A 19,848-nucleotide genomic window follows, 5' to 3' on the forward strand; every position below is an offset into this window, starting at 1 on the left:
ATGGAGGAAGGGGCTGGAGCAGAGGTGTCAGAGCTCCCCCAGCCCTGTGCCCATACCTGACACTTCATGAGCATGTTGAAGAACTCGTCCCCGGGCTCCTGGGCATCCCCCTCCACACGCAGGTGGCCCAGGTTGTTGTGGGTTATCCGCAGGCCGGGCAGGTTGCCCACGTTGGCACGTTGGTCATCCAGACGCCTGCTCTGGGAGCTGGCAATGAGGTCAAAGAACTCCTCTGTCTGTGGAGATGCCATCAGGGTGGACTGTGCTGGGGGAGAGGAGCACACGGCAGGGTCACAGCTCTGCCTGCCCCTCCTGAGCCTAAATCCCCCTCCCCAGACTCCTCTCCAAGCCACACAAACGCAGCAGGCAGCAGCAGGGGAATCAGGTGCCTTGATAAAGCAGAACATCACACACCCACCTTGCACAGCTGGCTCCCCTGTGGGGCTCCCTGCCTTTGCTTGGCCAGCTCCTGGAGGCCACCAAAGGTGCCACCTCAGCCCAGGAGCTCCAGTGGGATCTGAACCACTGCCCGTGTACCATCCCTGCTGTTTCCAGCACTGCCCCTTCCACTCTGGATTCCACCTGCACCAAGAGGCACAGGCAGAGCTGGGCAATCGCACAGAGTTCCTGATGGTCCCTGTGGCTGTGACAGGCACCCACACAGTCCCAGCACCTGGGAATAACTGCAGACAGGCCATTAGCAAAGCCCAGGCCTGGCTGAGCCTCTCACCTGGCAGCACTTTCCCAAGCCCCCCAGAAATGCAGGGTGTTTGCTCAAGGAGAGGCACTGCCGAGGTGAGTCCGGCTGTCACGGGCTGCAGGACCTGCGTCAGCACCAGCAAAACTCTCCTGAGCTCTGCTTCTTCTCATCCCACCGAGCAGAGCCTGGGCTGTGCTGGGGGTCCCAGTCCAGAACCAGTGCATGTCATCTATCCACCTCTGACCCTTTGGAAACACCCCTGGGCAGCACTACCTACACAAAGAGCCTGTTGGCTCCTGCAGTGGCTGGGTAGGGGAGGGCTCCCAAACAACAGACACTGCACTTGGACAGGAACCATCAAAGGAAAACTGAGAAACCCAGCCCAGGTGGTGTTACTTTCCCTGAGCACAAAGCACTGGAGCAGAGCCTGCCCCGAGCCTCCTGACACAAGTCCTTGGAGCCCCAGCTCATGGAGCTGCACAAACACAAGAAAATCTCAGTACTGACGCAGGGATGAGTTTCCTCCCCTTCAGCTCACAAAGAATCCTCAAAAATAACACGTCCAAAAGGCTCCAAGCCCAAATGAGCCGAACAGAACGTGGGGCTGCTCGTGCATTCTTTATAAAGCTCCGCATTTTCAACCCAATCTCCTAAATTACACAGCTGTTACAGCCAAATGCACTTGTGTGTCAGAAACACATCTCTTGACAAAGCAATGCTCTCCACCTTATTTTTAGATGATAAAACCCTCTCACCTCACAGCCAACCTGCCTTCCTGCCACAGGCTGGCCTTCAGCCCCTGCCCTGGCACATGCTCCCTGTGCTGCGGCTCTGGGAGTGGTGTCAGGGGGCTCCTCTCCCGTTTGCACTTCATATTCATTTGGAAACTGATGATGAACAAATCCATCAGGTTAAATAACTGGTTTGAGCCCTTTGTGCTGGTGATTAAAGTGCGTGAGGGTGATCCGTGCATTTTAGAGCTTCTCCCCCGCTTGGGTTAAACAAAGGCCCTGAACACTGAAAAAGCCACAAAACCCAAGTGCAAACAGAGCCCTGCCTTTCCTGCCCCATTTGTCAGGCGCCTTCCTCAATTTATCCCCATCCTTCCTAGGGCTGTTTGCCTGAGCAGCTTCCCACTGTTTATCCATCCTTCTGGCTCCTCTGTCCTCATACAGCACCTATCACCACCGCATCCAAGAACAGTACAAAACCCAGAAGTTTCTCCTCCATGGCAACGCTGTTACAAAAACTGGCAATATTTTAACTTGCCTGAGAAAGCCTGACCTGGCCCCTGCACATCCCAGACACCAGGTTCTCACAAAGCTCCCTCAGCAATGGCCATCATCATCTTCCTCCTGGAGGTACTGGAAGTGTCACAAGTCCTTGTGCCAACCTCCCTGTTCAGAATCCAAGACCTAAAGACCCACACTGAAAAAATCCAAGTGTATTTTGCATTCCTCTCGCTAATTTACTCCCCAAACCTTAGCTCACATTCTCCAGCCTTTCCCTCGGCAACCATTTACATAAGAATGTTTTTTTCCTTCCTTAAATAATGACGGAGATTGCCAAGGAACTGCTAAAGTTCAGAGAGCTGAGGCTCAGGGAAAACATCACGGGATGCACGGCAAACCACAACAGCTGGGCACGCCACGGGAGCCGCGTCACTCCCACAGGAACAGGGACTTGGGAACGCATCAGTGCTCACATATCCGCTCTCCCAGGGCAGGGACCCGCGTGGCAGCTGCCTCCGCAGCCTCGGCCGGGCACTCCTCCAACGGGCAGCGCTGATCATCCATCCGGTTGCTCTGGAACTTGCTCAACAGGTCAAAGAAGCATTCCTCGTCCGAAGGGGTCCGGTTGATTTTCTAAGAGAGAGGAGAGGCAGAGTCAGAACACTCCAAACAAATCCCCGAATCAATCTCTCCATCCAGTGCAGCCTCAGGAGCAGCCGTGCCCTCTCCTGATCTGCTCAGGGCTGTGCCCCAGCGGACCAAGCCCCACAGTCCGGAGCCTGCTGGGGTCTCTGCTCCTCGGTCCCTCTGACCCCAGAGGCTCCGGGCACTGCCGCAGCCCAAACCCCAGCCTGGCGCACGGATGAGCCTCGTGCAGCCGCTGTCACTGCAGAGCAGCCAGAGGCACCTGGAGGCTGAATGGGCAAGAGGGGGAAGGAGACAGCATTCACCCTGGCACCGCTCCCAGGGGAGCTTCTGGGCTGGAAAGGGCTGGGCTCAGAGTGGCATGAGGGGAACTGTGCAGCCACCCTGGCTGGAGCACTGCCCTGCGCTCACCCAGGGCTCAGCCCAAGCTCAGGGTTTGCTTTTTCCACCAGCTAAAACCATCCTTTCCAGGCCACTGCTCCTCACACCCCAACACTTGCCCTCGCTGCCCCTGTGTCCTCAGCACAGCACTTGTAGCAGTCACCCAGCTGAAAATGCCACTAAATTACAGTTTTTCAGGACAACGGCTCTTGCACAAGAGCCCCAAATGGGCACCTTGCACTGGACAGGGATATATTTAAGCTGTGCTGCAGGAAGCTCGCGTTGGAGGCAGCCTCTCCAAGCCACTTCCAGCAGGGAGAGGGGCTGTGTGTCCTGATCTGGAACAGACAAAGCAGCAGGAACAACAGATCCTTCCAAGGAGTCACTTGGACTCAGAGATAAAATTAGCCAGTGATAAGAGGGGAATCTGCCAGGCTTGGGGATATTCCCTACACACCAAGCTGGTTCCACCACAGTTGCTGGAAAAAAATTCACAACAGAAAGCAGCCAAAACCTCTTAGAACTGGGTCTATCTGAGCTATTTTCTGGCAGTGGCCAGTCTGGGAAGGGGGACTGGGCTCCTCCTGAGGGGCTGCACATTCCACCAGAGAGAGAGAGAGAGGACACAGCCAGACTTCCCAGCAGAGCAAGGGATTCCCTTGGCTGCTGGTGAAGCAAAGTCATTCTCCCAGCTCTGCTGGTGGCCACTTTGGGCAGCCTGGGAGCCCTCCCAATCCCACCACACAGACTGCTGCTCCCCTCAAAGCTCTTTCCCACGGCAGGGACAGGCAAAGCCCTTCATGGGAGCTCTGCAGTGGGGAGACACTTGTGCTGACAGGGTTAAAGCCACAAGTTGGATTGGGTAAATGAAGGAAAACAATTTTCCTGTATGCTAAGCAAAGCAGATGAGATGCACTCAGCTTCTATTTAGGGCAGCGTCAAAATTAGCAGCGGGCCAGAGAGGAACACTGGCAATGTGGGAGCTGATCAGGGAGGGGAAAAACCCCTCTCACCTCCTGCCTGCCACGTGCTGATCCACTAATGGAGCCACAGCTCCAATGGACCCTCTGAACCACCAGCAGCTGTACCTCAGAAATCAAAGCTGGCTCGGGCTTGAACTGAGAATGAACTACATCTCTCACAGCTCTGCTATGTTGGGTTGTGTGACCCAAATTTCAGGGTAGAGGAGGAAACCGGTTCATTCACACCAAGCCTCCCTCCTGCTGTTCCACGACTGCATGGAGTAAATCAGAGAAGTCCTGGATCCAGGGAGAAGTTCCAGCTTGCAGGAGCAGCCTGGCAGTGCATGGCCAGAGCCCCCAGCTCAGAGCTCCCCCTCCACAGAGACCAGACCCCCCCTTGGCACATCCTGCAGAGACCCTGCAGTTTGGGCTGTCAGGATCCTGCTCCCAATGCACCTGGCAGAGAAGAGGATGCTCTAAATCAGTAGGAAGAGTAGCCAGAGCATGAGGGTGTGGGACAGGGTACCTGCCAGTGGCAAGAGAGGCAGGAGGTCAGTGCCCATGGGCCACATTAGTGCTGACAGGGCTGTGCCAGCCCAGGATGGCCCATGGGCAGCCCGAGGGCAGCACCTGTGGGCTCCCTCCAGCCAAACCCTGCCCCAGGCCTGAACCTCTCTAATTAAAATGGCCAAATACGACAAGGCAGGAGCACTCGCTCCTTCCCTGCCAGGCTGCTCCCAGCCCCGAGGCAGGACAGATGGAGGTGTGATCACACCCTGGGGCTCACCATCTGCTCCGCTGTGCTCACCCGAGGCTTGGCACAGCCAGGGTCAGGAGGCTTCCCGGGAGCCAGGGTATCCCCTTAGGGGCTGAGCAACAGCCCTGCCACAGCACAGACACACAGCCACATCCCCACAAGGCTCCTGGACAGCAGCTTCGGTTTCCAGCCCCAAGACCACTTCTCACCTCGTGGCCAGTGTGCCTGTCTGGCCTCATCCCCTGTCCTCTGCCTCCAGCACTGCAACTGCCCAAATTCTGCCAACTCTCACCTTCCTGTGGTAGCCAGACACCCTCACAAAGAGTAAAACCAACCCCCCATCTGCACGGGGCAGAGGGAGCCGGAGGCTGCTGGCACTGCAGAGATCACCCCAGGGCAGATTTGGCTGCAAACACATTTGTCCTTGGTACGGGCACAGAGACGCTCCCACCTCTGCCCACACAGGGACAAGGACAAGCGCAGAGCCTCTGCTCCTGCACCCGGACCTCGACCAGGGCAGGGATGGCACCATCCCAAGCAGGAGGAGTCATGGGGGTCAGAGCTTTGTTTGCATTTTCTGAGAGTGGCAGGGAGCAGGACTCTCTCCTTACACAGGCCACTGGAAGGCAGCCAGGCTTTTGCACACATTCCCTCGCTGGTGGAGGAACAGGCTGTTTAACCTGCCTGGGTGGATTCAGGATGTGTAAAACCACAACCAAGGAGTTGGAAAGGCAGCAAAAACCAGCTGCAGAGAGCCTGCCCTGCCACTGTCCCCTCTCCCTGCAGGCTGGGACCCCCAGTGACCTTGGGGTCATTACGCCCCACGGAGAAGCACAAGTCTGCCCATTTTCCTCTCTGATAAACTCTCACACCAAATAAAACCTGACACAGTTTTAGGCTGAGAAGGTCCTGGGCTGCCCAGCTCTGCCCCAGAGGTGCAGGACATGGAGCAGCATCTCCTGTGGGAATTCCTCAGTCTGACCACTCCAGATGTGCTGGTGAGGCCAAGGCTGGGGCAATCCCAGGCGAGGCAAAACAAAGTCAGAACTGACTCCTGTGCCTCACCCCCCTTGCCCATTTTCACTCAGATTCTGGAAAGCCATTAAACAAAGGCAGAAAACCTCACTGCAAGAACTAAACCACTTCCCAGCTCCCAACACCTGAAGCCACAGCCCATATATGCCCTGCAGGGCTTCCACCTTGGACCCGCTGCCTACCCAGGACTCTGCAGAGAACCTTCCTCAGACACACTCCCACTGCCAAGCCTCATGCTGGGATCTGCACCCTGTCCCAATCTCTCTGTGGCACCTGAGCAACCCAGACCCCCAGCCAGCCCCAGCTGTGCCCTCCACAACACCAACATCTGCTGCCAGAGATCCCCTCAACCCAACGTTCTGCTGGCAGCTTCTCCCACAGCTTCCTGCTGCCCCCACAGCAGCTTGGGATGCAGCTCTTCCCACAGCTCTGCTGAGTCCCCCCAAAGCATCAGATCTGCTCTGGGACAGTGCCCCAGAGTCCCCAAACACCACAGCAGGCATTTCTGTGCTGTCCAAGTCATGGCACATCCCCCAGCAATTCCGTGGTCACCCAAACATGGGCGCTTCACCCACCAAACCAAGCCACGGACACCCAAGAGCCACCCAAAGGACTAAATCTTGTCCCTCTGTCAGACCAGCTTCTCTCAGAGCTGGTGTCCCCAGGGCACTGACCTGCCTTTGGTCCCCCTCCTCTTCTCCAGGCTCAGCTTCTTGCAGACCTGACCCAGTGCGGGATGGAGCCGTCAGGCTCAAGGGCTGCTCACTCTGGCTTTGTCCAGCTTTCCCAGGGTTGGGACCTGCAGGCAGGACCCAGGGGTGGATGGACACTGCTGGGTCTGGTACAGCAGATCCAGCTCAGGAGCTGCTGCCTGAAGGTGCCTGGTGAGTGCCCAGGTCAGGGACGAGCGAGGAGGGCAGCAGGTTCAGGGGTGACAGCGGTTTTCACTGTCACCCCCTCAGAGCGCACTGCCTCGGCATTTAAACGTGTCCACCACAATTCCACCTGATCTCAGGAAGGACACAACCTGGAGACGAAGTGATCTGACCACATCCCACAGTAACAGGGGTGGGACAGGACCCAGCAAGCAGTCCCAGGACCAAATTCTCCCCCATGGACAGTCCTTGGAAATCTGTGCCCTTGCCCAAACAAGCGCCTACCTGCCCTAGGCCTGGCAGTTACCCATTCCCACATGCCCTGTGAACCAGACATGTCACTGCTCCTTACCTTTGCTCTTTTCCAGGCAGCCAACCTCAAAATCTCCAGGCAGGAGCAGGGCTGGTGCCGGGAGCACCTTACCCAGGGCTGCCAGTCCCCTGCACGCAGCTTTTCTTTATTCTGCACCACCCCACACCTCACCCCAGTGAACTCATCGTGGGGGCTGCACCTCTGGCACGGCCACAACCTCAAACCCCAAAAACATCAGGCACTGAACTTCCCAAGCTCACCTGCAGAAAGGCACCGAGGGGGAGGTTTGCAGAGAGGCAAGCGGGGGCTGGAGGAGAGGAGTGGAAGGAAATCCCTGGCTGAAATCCACAGCCTGTTTTACCAGGAGGTGAAATGCCTGGAGAATCGTCTCTGTCCCCAGTCACCACCTCCTCAGCTGGAGTCTCCACTCCTGGTCAGCTCCAGAGGCAGCAGAGCTGTAGAACTCACCCAGCTCTTCACTCAGGACACTTCCTCCCCTCCCATGCCACCCCCTGGGCGCTGCTGCCTCGCTCCCCCCGGGGCAGGGCTGGTGCCAGACACCCCCTGTGTCCCCCCCGGCCGGGCTCAGGGACCCACCGCCCACCCTCTGTGTGAGACACAGCACACCCCAGCACCGCTGCAGCTGCAACTGTATTAATAATAAAAAGTTCACACCGGAGCTACCTGAAAACTTTAAACCCCCGAGCACACACGGCACGTCCCGGCCTGAGTGAATCCTCCGAGTCTCCGCAGCCACCTCCTCCTGCTGCTCCTCCCGCTCCAACCTCTCATTTCAGAGAAAGAAGGAAACACAAAGCAAGCCCGAGTTTCCCTCACTGACCTCAGCCGCCAGCTCTTCCCCGGGCTGCGGCTCTCACATGTCCGCGGGCAGCAGCGCTGGATGCTCGGGCTGCCCGGGCTTTGTGCGGAGCGATGAGAGTGAAGAACCGGAGCTCCAGTGAGCCGCTGGCTGCGAGCTGAGTGAGGCTTAAAGCGACAGCCCCGCTGCCACCTCCTCCCGGAGCCGCTCCGTGCCCTGGCACGATGTGGGGGGGGCTCCAGAGAAAGCTCCCTCACCTCGCTGCCACGATCCTCCCGTTATTAGATGATGCTCTTAAACACACAGTGCAGCTACGTGAATATTTAGCTTTCCTTCCACCTCCTCACCTCCCACCCGCCACACTCACTTTACCTTAAAAATAGATTGGGATCGATTCTCCCAAACTACATCTGCAAACACGCTCAGCTCCGCGGGCACAGGCAGCAAACGCTCTGTGCACACACAGACACACTCTGATCGTTTGGATTTAAAGCACCAAAATACTGAAGGGCCATTTTTAGCTCCTGATAGTCCTCCTGCTCCTGGTATTATTAGATATGTGTGGTTTTTTTGTCTTATTGAGAGCCGAGGCTGCTCAGCCATAAGCATCTCTTGATTTAAATGTAACACTGCTCGACAGAGGGAAATTTTTAATTGCTACAGGGTTTCAAACAGGGAAAGATGGAAATGCCACACAGCAGCCAAAGAGCTGTTCCTACCTCACGTTTGTGAAGTGGGAATTACTGACAGTGAAATGGGGCACTGGGAAGAGAAGCACTTTTCCAAGGGGCAAAATGGGGACAGAGCCCCACCGGCACCCCCGGCTCTCTGTCCACACTTGTCCTTCATTCTCATTTTTCACTGCAAAAGTAGGAAATCTCTTTAAACTGAACAAAAAATGCAGCTTTGGGGAACTGCTCATGCCATTCCACACCAGTAAATTCATTTCCAGGAGTCACACAGTAATTTCCAGAGAAAGATGGAACTGTGGGACCTGAGATCAGGACTGTGGGCTCGGTACCTGGCCCTGATTGAAGAGGAAAAGAAAAGTTGAGGGAGGGCAGGGCACAGCTCCTGTGAGCTCAGCACTGGTGTTGCAGCCCCATTCCCACTGGGGCTGGGATCAGGGCATCCATGGATAGAGAGGGGCAAAAGGGGTTCACTGAACCAGGATGGGCACTCTGGCCCTGAGGTGAAGATCTGAGCTGCCTTTGGACAGCTCTGAAAGGGGAAATCTGCAGCTGGTATAGGGGCAAATGCAGAAAATGGGTATAACAGAGGGCCAGAGCCCACACACAGGAGGTCGGCGCTTGGAACAAGATGAGGAAATGACATTTTCCCTTTGAGTTTAGGATGCAGCAAAGAATAATGAGTGAGACATCTGAGATCTGCAGAGACACCACCTACAGCGTCAGGTTGGAGCTCAGGGAGCTGAGCGTGCCCTGGGCACACGTGTGCCCTGCACCGTGCTGTGCCCAGCCCCTGGCACAGCCCATCCACACCCTGCCCAGGCCCAGGACGTGCACACGCTTCCCTTGGAGCATGAAATTATCACTTGGACTGTTTTCAAAGATTTTTTTTCCCTTCAAACAACTCGCCCACTCATCCCTATAAACGCCGGTGCTAAAAGCTGGTTCTGTTGTTAAGATTTCAAATAACTCAGGTTTTATTGTTCCAAACAAAATCTAAATAACTCACCCACGCTCCCTCCTTCCGAAACACAGTAAGGGCTGACCTGTTGGGACCGTGCCCTGCTGCCACACACAGGCCTGTGGCTCAGCAGCAGGTGCCAATATCATTTCTGACTGCATTTGGAGGGAGCCTGGGGGTGTCTGGCTGAAGTGTTACTGACACCTCTGCTGCTTGCAGTGCTGATCTGACTGTCTGGAAGCCACTGCCACCGTGACCAGATTGGGCCATTTTGTGTCACAACCACATTAATATGGGATTTATGCTTTTTCCTCAGCCACACAACAACCTGTCCTGAAATGACAGCTTAGTCCAGCCCTCACTGCTGAGACCAGAGGGAATTACTCCTGGTTTCTCTTCTGTGTATTCAAACACACTCTGCAGTTAATGTAGCAACTTTTCCACATGGATTTTGACAGTGTTTACCATGCCAGGCTGGGTTTCCCTGGCACTATTTAACAGAAACACACCAGCCCCGATTTAGCACCTGGAGCTTGTTTTACTAACCAAGGACACGAGGTAGAACATTCTCACTCCAGATCAGTCTCTGGAGAAGATGAGTGACTGCAGAAGTCAGTCTGGCCCATCAAAAACCTGGGGGATCCCCTGAACACCAAAACTGGGAGTGAACCTGAACTACTGCTTGGAACAACTCAGGTTGGAGGTGGATGACAACAAGCAGTAAGGTTTTGGGGTGTAGCTCTGACCCAGGGCTGTGGTACCTGGCTGTGCACACCAACACACACCCAAGCAGCAGAACACAGGGTTTGGGCTACAGCTCCTTGCAGTGACTGACTCTGCACTTGGAGAGGGGTGGAACCAGGACCTTGCTCAGCCATGGAGTCTCAGCTGAACAGCACTAATTTGCTAAACTGAAATCACTCCATTGCTTGAAAGGGTATAACCCATATTCCTGATTAATTAGCACAAGGTTAATATATAGAGCACTTTCTCTATCACCTCCCCAGTCCCAGCCCCACGGAGCAGGGCAGGTGAGCTCCTCTTTGGTGATGGAGACAATGCAGTGCTCCAGCTGCAGAGATGTCCTGCTCTTCCCCACACCTCACTTTGGAACCTCCTGACAGTTTGCATTGAAAAGGCTTTGCAAAAAAAAAAAGCCTGCACGTCTCTGGATTGCCAAAATTGTGCTGCTTTTTTGAATCAGACTTTGATTTAGACACCTACTTGCTCTGAGCACAGCGAGGTTTTAAGAAGGAGCTGAGCAGATGCAGCACCTTCCTCAGGGTGGTGGGGATGGGGGAAGTTGGTGGTGGAGCTGTGCACACCCATCACATCAGCACCCATAACACATCCAGCCTGCACATAAACACCCCTCGCTCAGCAAACGCCCAGATCTTAATTATTATTTACTCACAGCCCAGCAGTGCCTGAAGGCCGCGTTCAAGATCAAGGCCTTGTTGTGCAAGGCACCCCACAAAACACGAAATCCTGGCCCTGCTGGGGCAGGGAGGGTTCCTAGGGCTGGTACCTGTGGGTTTGCCGCTGCAGCCATGGTCTGTCTGACCTGCTCAGGAGAGTTGAAACAGGCAAGACAAAAATCACATGTGAAGGCAGGAGCAGCTTCTCCTATCAGCCAAAAGCATCTCCTGCTCTGGTACCTGCTGCTGCAAAGGGCAGTGTGAAACTACACCCTGCTTGGGGTTTGCTCCACATGACAGAGCCCAGAGAACGCTGGGATTCAAGTGGCTTTAGATACAGGCAAAAAATCCTCCTGGGACTTTCCTGTGGGTGCCAGGGGAGTGGCACCTCCTGCACCGAGGCACTCACAGAGCCTGGCCCTGCTGGCTCTCCCATCCACTGCTCTTCCATGAGCACTGCAGGGAGCTGGAACACCCCCTGTGGCACAAACAGCACGATCCAGGATGGAGTAGTTGGATCCATGGGATGGTTTGGGGCCCTGCTCTAATTGCAGGAGCCTCTCCAGCCCTCCCTGCACTCAGAGCACTTCACTGGCTCAGCCCTGCCAGGGCTTCTGGGGCCACCCAGGGAACGGGGAGGAGCCCAGGGCTCTGAAAAACCATTATTTGGGCTTTTTTAGATTAATTGGTGTTAACTGCCTAGGGAGGCTTAAAAATAGCACTGCTAATGGGAAATGTGTATGCTGAAGGTGAAGTGTGAGCAGAGGCCAAGTTAACCTGACACAGGCTGTGCCCCACCTGCAGCCAGTGCCAAAACCAGGGACACCTGTCCAGGGACACCTTCTGTCCAGCTGGGAATTGATTCCTGCACCTCTAATTCTGCCCCCCTCAGCTGCCCTCACACTCATCTGGGAACAGGGGAACTCTCCATGGCAGGTTTTATCAGGAGAGCTCCATGAAACAGCCCTTAAACCTTCCTGTGATTCGTGGATTCCCATCCTTCTCCTGCAGCCATGGAGGATCCTCAGCCAGCTCCCAGGGAGCCTCTGCAAGGACAGCTCAGAGACACCCCAAAGCCTCTGCTCGCCCCAAGGCCACCCTAAATCCAGAGGAGAGGATTGCATTGATGGAATCTATCCAAAAGCAGGGACCTAAGGAACAACTTGGCCCCTGAGGAGGTCACTGCCTGTCACTGCCTGCCTGAACCCTCCTCCCTGACCACAAACTCCAGGGATGGAGCTGCCTGGTGCCAGTGAGGGCAGCAGGGTGGCCTCTGGGTTAGGATGTCCCAGTAGCTGCACTCTAGGGGTGATTTGGCCTCCCAAAGCTGGGCAATAACAGACAAAACCCAAACCTGCTCCAAGGCTGTGCTGTGTTTGTGTCCTCAGGGGGAGCCTCCAGCTCTGCCCAGCAGCTGAAAGCTCATCAAAGATAAGGCTCAGACAGAACTGGTCTGGTTATTCAGCTCTGTCCTTCAGTGAAACCTAGAACACACAATATTAGCATGCATTTCCTCATTTTAAATATCATTTACATAAAAAGAAACAGAAGTCATTGGTACAGAAAGGTTTCTTTAGGTAACCCCAGCAAGAACAGCCAGACCAAGACCCCTTCCCAGCACAGAGACCTGCTGGATCCATCCATGCCAGATCCCACCAGACACAGCTGGGAGCTGTGGGATGGCTGTGCAAGAAAATCAAACACAGTCCTGAGCCACCAGAGCCCCCCTTGTCATCTGGTGTCACCCCAGCTCCAGGGATTTAAGCCCAGTTAGGCTGATTTACATCCAAAGAGAACCTGGGCTATGATATTTTTTAAGCTCTTCTGCCATGTGAAGTTTAATGAATGCCAGAGGCCAGAACTGTGAAGGTACAAAGTGCCCCAGGCACGGCAGAGACCCAAGAAAGGAATGAAAAGTTCTCGAGTTTGAGAGAAATCAAACATTTGGAGGTTTATCGCTCTAGGTTTGGCTTCAATTCATCCATTTTTTTTTTCAGTGCTGTTCTCTTTAAAGTGACAGTTTCTAGGAAATGGTGAGTGTAACATCTCTTTTACTGTCTCATCCCACTTGATGGCTGACAGTTTGCCAGGAGAAAAGGTTGTGCAAGGAGGAAAGCAGACCTCAATTACGGTTTCAAAGTGCCAATAACTGCAAACTCAGTTACAGTGAGTCAAGGGGAGAAGAATGGATTTGGGGAGTTTGGTTTGTCACCTCCAGCTTGGGTCATTGATCCCAGACCTCCAACACGACTCTGCTGAGTGACCTTGGACAAGCAGCTCAGTTTTCACCTTCCTAGAGCAGATTCCTCTGGTAAGAGGCTTTTTCTGACAGTTTTCTAGCTCCAGAGCTGGCCTCCACATGTAGCCAGTTAAGGATGGAATATGGAGTCCCTGATCCTCAACCTGAGGGATCAGAGAAACACCCTGGGTGTCCTTGGTGTCACCCCTGCAGATGCCAGGGCTTGGACACCCTCCTGCACCAGCTCGTACAGATCCTGTCTCCCATCTCCCTTCCACATGGCTCAGCTTTGATCCACAGCCTGACCTCAGCCTGGGAGGAGGGAAAACACAGAAAAAGAGGGTGTGCAAGCAACAGGAATATCCCAAAGCCAGGGAGATCAGGGACACTGATCCCTGCAGCCCATGCAGACACTGCCCTGCCAACACCAGCCCTGTCCCAGGGAAGTTTCCTGCCTTCTCAGGAAGGGATTCAATCCCTTGGATCTGCCCCTCAGGAAGGGTCACTCCTGGATTCAATCCCTTGGATCTGCCCCTCAGGAAGGGTCATTCCTGGATTCAATCCCTTGGATCTGCCCCTCAGGAAGGGTCACTCCTGGATTCAATCCCTTGGATCTGCCCCTCAGGAAGGGTCATTCCCAAGTTCAATCCCCCAGGCACGACACTTGCCTGCAGCAGAGCCAGCTCTGCCCTGCCTCCCTCTTGCTCACCCAGGCTCATTGGATAATTACAGAGAAAACCAAGGCAAATCCCAATTTTAATGCCATTATAAAACAGAGAGGGGGAATTCATTACCTGGCAGCTGTTAATATTCAAGGAAGAAACTGATAATTTGCCTCTGAGGCAACGAATGCAGCAGAGGCAGCACAAGCCAGAAAACGCTGCTGCCTCCCCCCACCTTCCCCATGCAGCCACTTTTTGCAGAGGTTTTTTTTATCCCCACATTTATTTCCCTGCCTCCCATGACCAAAGTCCCACTGAAGGATTACTGTCAGGGCTCTGCAGAACTCCTGACAGCCTTGGCTCTGACTCTGCTGCACCTCTAAGTTTGGGAGAGCAGCTCTTAAACCTCTCCTGGCTTGTGCAGCATCTGTGCAAGAGACACACCTGAGCCAGGAGTTAAAAAGGACCCTACAGCTTAACAAAGACACTGAGAGAGAAAGACAGGTCAGACAATTTAAAATTACTCTGGGGAGACATCCCTGACTGCTTCTCGCAACAGCCCAAATCCCTGCAGAGCCTCCCCATACCTGTCAGGCTCGAGCTCTCCAGGTTTTCCTGCACATCCTGCCTCCAGCTAGGGAACAGCACAGCCTCCCTGCCCCGAGCACTCTGCAAGGTCCCACCAGCTGAAGAGGAAGATAAAGCACTCCAAGAACAAGCCACGGCTCTGTGTTTACCTGCTCACTTCCAAGAGGACTGACACCACCACAGCAGCCTCCAGGTGTCATAGGAACAGTCTTAAATTTAGCAGCAGCTGCCTTTCCTCTCTCCCTGGCTCTGGCTTCACCCTTCCTCTCCACTCCCTGGCTCTCAGAGCACGTTTACACCAGAAAGTCTGACCAGCACTAATGGCATAATTACACCCCTGCAGCTGAGCAAACGTGGAGGCTGTGGGATGAAGGAGGGTGTGATTTGCACTGCCCCTGTGTTGTGGGATTCCAACATCAGGGAGATGAAGCAGGGACCAAGCTGATGTGAAAACACAGGGAAGATGCACAGGCACCACAGAGCAGCAAGGCTGCCTGGTGTAAACCCCACACTCCAGCTCCAGAGAGAACTGGGGAAGTATCAATCTCCCCCCAAACACAACAAGGCAACCAGGGAAATGATGCTGTGGGGCCAGAAGCCCCCAAGGCTGACACATCCCTGCAGCCCAGCATCCATCCAGCCCATTCTGCAGCTCCCAGTGAAGTCACAGGGGATGGATGGGCTCACCTGGCAGCCAAGAGCTGCCTGGACAGCCCCTGACTCAGCAGGGACAGGCAGGATCCTCCAGATTCCTGCCACTGGCCCTTGGAGGGTCAACCATGAGCATCCTGCAACCCAACAAACCCCCAATAAATCCTGAGACAGAAAACCATCAGAAGAACTCTGGCAACCTGCCTCTGGGGCGGAGATGAATGACCTACAAAAAATTCCTTTCTTTTATGGCTGCTTCTCACTGTAATCATAAAAAAGGCTTTATAAAAACATTTGTCCCAGGGAATGTTTGGTGATGCAGAGTGCTTGAAAATTGCTCAGTGTCTAAATACATCAGCAACCCATCCCTGCAAGTCGTCACTGCAATCTAACACAGCTCCTCTTTGCCTTGACTATAAATGGGCTTGGCTGAGGACAGGTCTGGAGAGTGAGGAACCATTCCCTGGGAAGGGGAGAGTCCAGAGGATCAGGACCATTTCCAGAGCACAGATCCAGAGATCTGGGGCTGGTTTGATCCTTACCTCGCTCCATGGGTTTTGCTCCAGCTGTTGGACCTTGACACAATGAAGAGTTTTAGCCCTTAACTCTGGCTCATGCTCAGTCCCACCAGCCTCAAAGACCTCTGACCTTAAACACAGGCCCAGAATTGGAGCAGGTCCCCAGGAAGTCTTTTCCAGAATACACAGCCCCTTTCTTCCATGGGCCCTCTCCTTTTTGCACAGAGGAGGGTGAGGGACACAAACTCTGATATTTTTGAAGTGTTAGAAGAATTCCATCCTTCCAGTAACCTTCTAGTAACCCCCTAAAAAACATCTGCTACCAAGTCAAACCCAAGCTGGAGCATTGTGACCTTCACCACCTTGGAGAGAGGGGTTAAATTTATGAGCAAGCCTTTGATGTCTGCAAGTTTCATGTAGTACAAAACCTCTGCTTTGATGTTCCTTTTAAAAGAGAGGAACCTCAGAAGGTGTGCACTGCACGAGTCCCAGGGAGGGATCTGGAGGGACTTGGATCTGGCTGTCCACAGCTGCAGGCACAGGGACAGAGCTTTAACACAGCCACTTTTGCTCAGAGCTCTGCTGCAACAGAGCGAAAACGTGACCAAAAGCACCTCACCCTCGTCAGCTTCTCCCAGGCCAAATCCTCCTTTGCTGTGAAGAGCCAGGCACTCACAGCCCCGAGAATCCCCACGGGAGCTGCACACCAGGGCTCCCAGGTGAACAGGACCCTGTCCTTGCCCATCCCCAGACCTTGGCAGGGCTGGTCCCTCTCCTCCCAGCGACCACTTCAGGGGGCCCTGGGAGGGGAAGGAAACCCCTGCCTGCCCCAGCAGGGTCAGGACCCTCCTGCAGGAGTATCACACTCAACAGCAGCCTCTTGCACAGCGGTGGCAGGGAGCTCTGAGGCACGGGGGGGACCTGCCACACTCTCCTACCTTCCGCAGCACCTGGGCCATGGCTTCTCCCATCCATCCCAGCATCCCCACGGCTTCTCCCGCAGGCTGAGCCCTCCTCTCAGGGCCCGACAGAGCTGCCAGAAGGGACAGGCTCCTCTCCATGCCCTGCTCACTTCACTTTCCCCTGCCTCCCCTCCCCTCCACCTCCTCCCATGGGGAGTTTCCCAGCAGCTCGGTAATTAGCAGCATCATCACCAATGCTAATAACAACCACCACGGCTCCTGCCATCCGAAGCTCAAACAACTTTACAGCCATCATCACGCCTCTGTAACCTCCCCGGGGGAGGCAGGCAAGCAGCATTACCCCATCACACGATGGGGAAGAGGGAGGTAAACAACAGGCAGGGGATGGGTGGTGAATCCAGGAGCTCTGAGTCAGGCACCTCACCCCCAGGACTCCCCATCCTGCATCCCCCCGGCTGCAGGAGCCCCTTGGGATGCAGGGCAGGGGCTGTGCTGCCAGCAGGATTTATCCAGAGGTCACATCTCCAGTCCTGGGATGAGTTCTTTCCCCTGCTCACAGTCTGGGTTCTCCTCTGCCATGGGCCAGCAGGGATTGTGGCACCCCAGAAAATCACCTTGGATCAACCTTTAGAAATCACCTCCAGTTAAGGACTCAAAGTTTATCAATGGATTAAAGAGAATTTTTTCTTTCTTCCTTGCAGAATGAGGAATCTGGGGGAGTTGTTGTCTGAACAGCCTGTCCAGGAAAAGCTTCTCTCCCATTCAGGTGGGGTTTGCTACCTTTGATTAAAAGGGCTCCCATGGATGGAATTGCAGCTTTTCAACCCCCCATGACAGCAGAACACAGAGGGGCTCCTTTGCTCATGGAAAACCCACAGGACGACGCTGCCTTTAAACATTCCGAGGTCTGGCCCGAGCTGCAGAGTCAGCCTGGCAAAGCTGGGAGCACCAAAAAAGCTCCTCTGAGGTGACCCCAGAGCCACCACAGAGCCCTCTGGCCTCTCCCCAAGCCCCAAGGGGTCCCCAGTGGTTGGCAAAGCCCCACAGGGCCTTTTTTCACACAGCCCATGGATCCACAGCCACACTCCCAAGGAATTCTTTTCCCAGCTCCTGATGGAGCGTGGCTTTTGTTTGGTCTCTGGCTGAATGTCTGAGTTAAAAATACAAGGCTATTTCTGGCAGAAGTGTTTTTTTTCTCTCTTTGTATTGCCTTGTGTGCCCCCATGCTGCTGTCTCCTCTCTGGCTCAGATGAGCTTTGTTTTCCTTCTCAATGATCATGTTTGCACCGGTGAGCCCTAGGAAATGTTTTTCCCAGCAGACCATTTCCACGAGCACTGCTGAGAACCAAGAATGAGCTCAGAGAAGTCTAAAAAGCCCAAAAAAAAACCCAGTTGGTGTAAAAATTTGGCTTCCAGTGGCCACAGAACTGAAAACCAGGAATGTCTGATGTGGCAAAAACGGGATGTGTCCACACACTCATCACACAGGTACAGCAGGACATGTTCTCCCCATGATCCACAGATGAGGAACAAAGGATTCAGAGCCAGAAACACCTTCAAGCATCCCCACTCCACACCCAGGCTTCAACCCAAGCTCTGCAGATCCGACTCTTTCTTAGCCAGCATGAAAATATTTAATTTCGCTTTTTCTTAAATGCCAAGGGAAAAAAAATAGGCCTATCTTTTCTGGCTTGGATTTACTCCATCTGGAATCACTGCATGATCACAGAACTGTGATAGCGTGTTAGAGACTCAGTGTAAAGCAAAAACCTAAATACTTCCAAGCACCCATGAGATCATTGATCTTTCCCGTTACGCTTCGTCTCTCCTGGCAACAAGCTGAGGATCTGGGGCTTTCTCACTTGAGATCACCGAGTTCAAACACCTCCAAGCCCCCTCCCACGATCCAGAAACGTGCCATCATTGTGGGTGTGAGCCCTGCTTCCAGGGCTGGCAACAAACCCAGCACAGCTGCAGGAAAGCTCCCCAGTATTTGTGTTTGCCATGTGTCACAACAAACATCAACACTAGCGGAAGGGAACGGCCCAAAACCAGCAGAACTGTCAGGTTAAAAACAGCAGAAAGGCATCTGGGGAGCTTCCCAGGACGTGGATCCTCAGCATCCTCCAGGGAGCCAAGCACAGACTGATCAGAGCTCCCCACACAGGACCAGTAACCTGGAAATCACCGACACCAGGGCCAGCTCTTGGGGAAATGAGCTCCATCTGTGCTGCTTGCAAAGAAAAGCTCCTGGATGATGATTTCTACCATCTCTGATGCATTCTAAGAGACCACTCTGCACACTGACCATCAGTGTGATCAGAACATGAGGTAGAACATCTACAGTCCCACATGTGGCAAAGGCAACCAGCACTTTTGGTCACTTGCCAAAGACCTGGGGACAGCTCTGGTTTTTGAAGGCACCAATCCCACTCCATGAACTCCAGGAGCTGATCAATTCAAGCCCCACAAAGCACCCAAAGTGCTTTTCTGAGATTCAGGTCCTGATAATCCTGAACCCAGCTAAGTTCAGCTCTAGACTCCTGTCCCTCGAGAGAAGGTAATAAATGTCAGCACTGAGGCCAATCCTCACACACCAGGTTGTGATGGAGACTGGTACCACTGCTCTGCTAAAAGGACAGTGATGCTGAGGCTCAGAAAGGCAAAAGGATTTGCCCACAGCTGCTCCCAACAAACCAAACAGACAACAAACAAACAAACACAAACAGAGCACAGCTAAAGACTCTGTTTTCCAGCCCAAAGTCCCCACAGCCACCCCCACACCCGGCTGGAAATGAGGTAAAAACAAACATGAGGAACTCCCAGATGAGCACTGGAGATTAAAATCATCTTCCTACCGACTGTGGCACCTGGCCTCGCACTCCCCCAGCATCCAGAGGAGAAGCACCTGACCCCTGGGGTTTCCTCTCCGAGCTGGAGCGGTGCTCCCGGTATTTCTTCGTTCTCGCAGGTAATGACAAGAACTCCTTCCCTGAGATCTTCAGCTCTCCCACGTGGTGGCTGTCCCCGTTCTGGTCCTTGGGAAAGCAAGAAACAGTCACTGCAGCAAGTGCCTGGCTCAGGTTTTCCTGCAGCTCTCTTGGCTCCTGCCCACAGAGCAGGAGAGGCACAGAGGCACACGGCCAGTGTGGGGTTTGTGCTCGGTGCTCCCACAGAAATACAGAATTGTCACCCCAGGTGTGGGGAAGTGGAGGTGACAGACCCCAAACAGGAATAGTGACAACAAGGAAGGAGAGATTCATTGCCATGTTGATGGCACCAGCACAGCCAGGCCAGTGCCCACATCTAAAAAAGCAACATGGATATAAATCCGAAACTATATAAATATAAATCCAAACTAGAGTGCCTTGGTTGGAGCCCTCACACTGCTCAGTGCATGACAACAGGAGAGATGACTCAATTACAGCACGGAAGCACCTTCAGGGCGAAACCCAGCGTGAGAGAAAGAGATTTGAGTC

The 19,848-nt window shown here is 54.1% G+C and overlaps 1 protein-coding gene across 5 annotated transcripts in view; it reads right to left on the reverse strand.

Moving 5' to 3' along the window:
* GPSM1 (G protein signaling modulator 1) overlaps nucleotides 1-19,848 on the reverse strand; it is a 68,426-nt gene that overhangs the window by 2,005 nt on the left and 46,573 nt on the right. For all 5 annotated transcript variants that reach the window (XM_086858611.1, XM_086858612.1, XM_086858613.1 and 2 more), the window contains 3 exons: nucleotides 19,228-19,407; nucleotides 2,406-2,565; nucleotides 57-265 (listed from right to left, as the gene is read on the reverse strand). In XM_086858611.1, the coding sequence (XP_086714737.1) occupies nucleotides 57-265; nucleotides 2,406-2,565; nucleotides 19,228-19,407 (549 nt within the window). The remainder of the gene's footprint in view (nucleotides 1-56; nucleotides 266-2,405; nucleotides 2,566-19,227; nucleotides 19,408-19,848) is intronic.

The sequence above is a fragment of the Cyanistes caeruleus genome, chromosome 20 (genome assembly GCF_971803275.1).
Source record: "Cyanistes caeruleus chromosome 20, bCyaCae1.hap1.1, whole genome shotgun sequence".
In the NCBI taxonomy this organism is placed as follows: Eukaryota; Metazoa; Chordata; class Aves; order Passeriformes; family Paridae; genus Cyanistes; species Cyanistes caeruleus.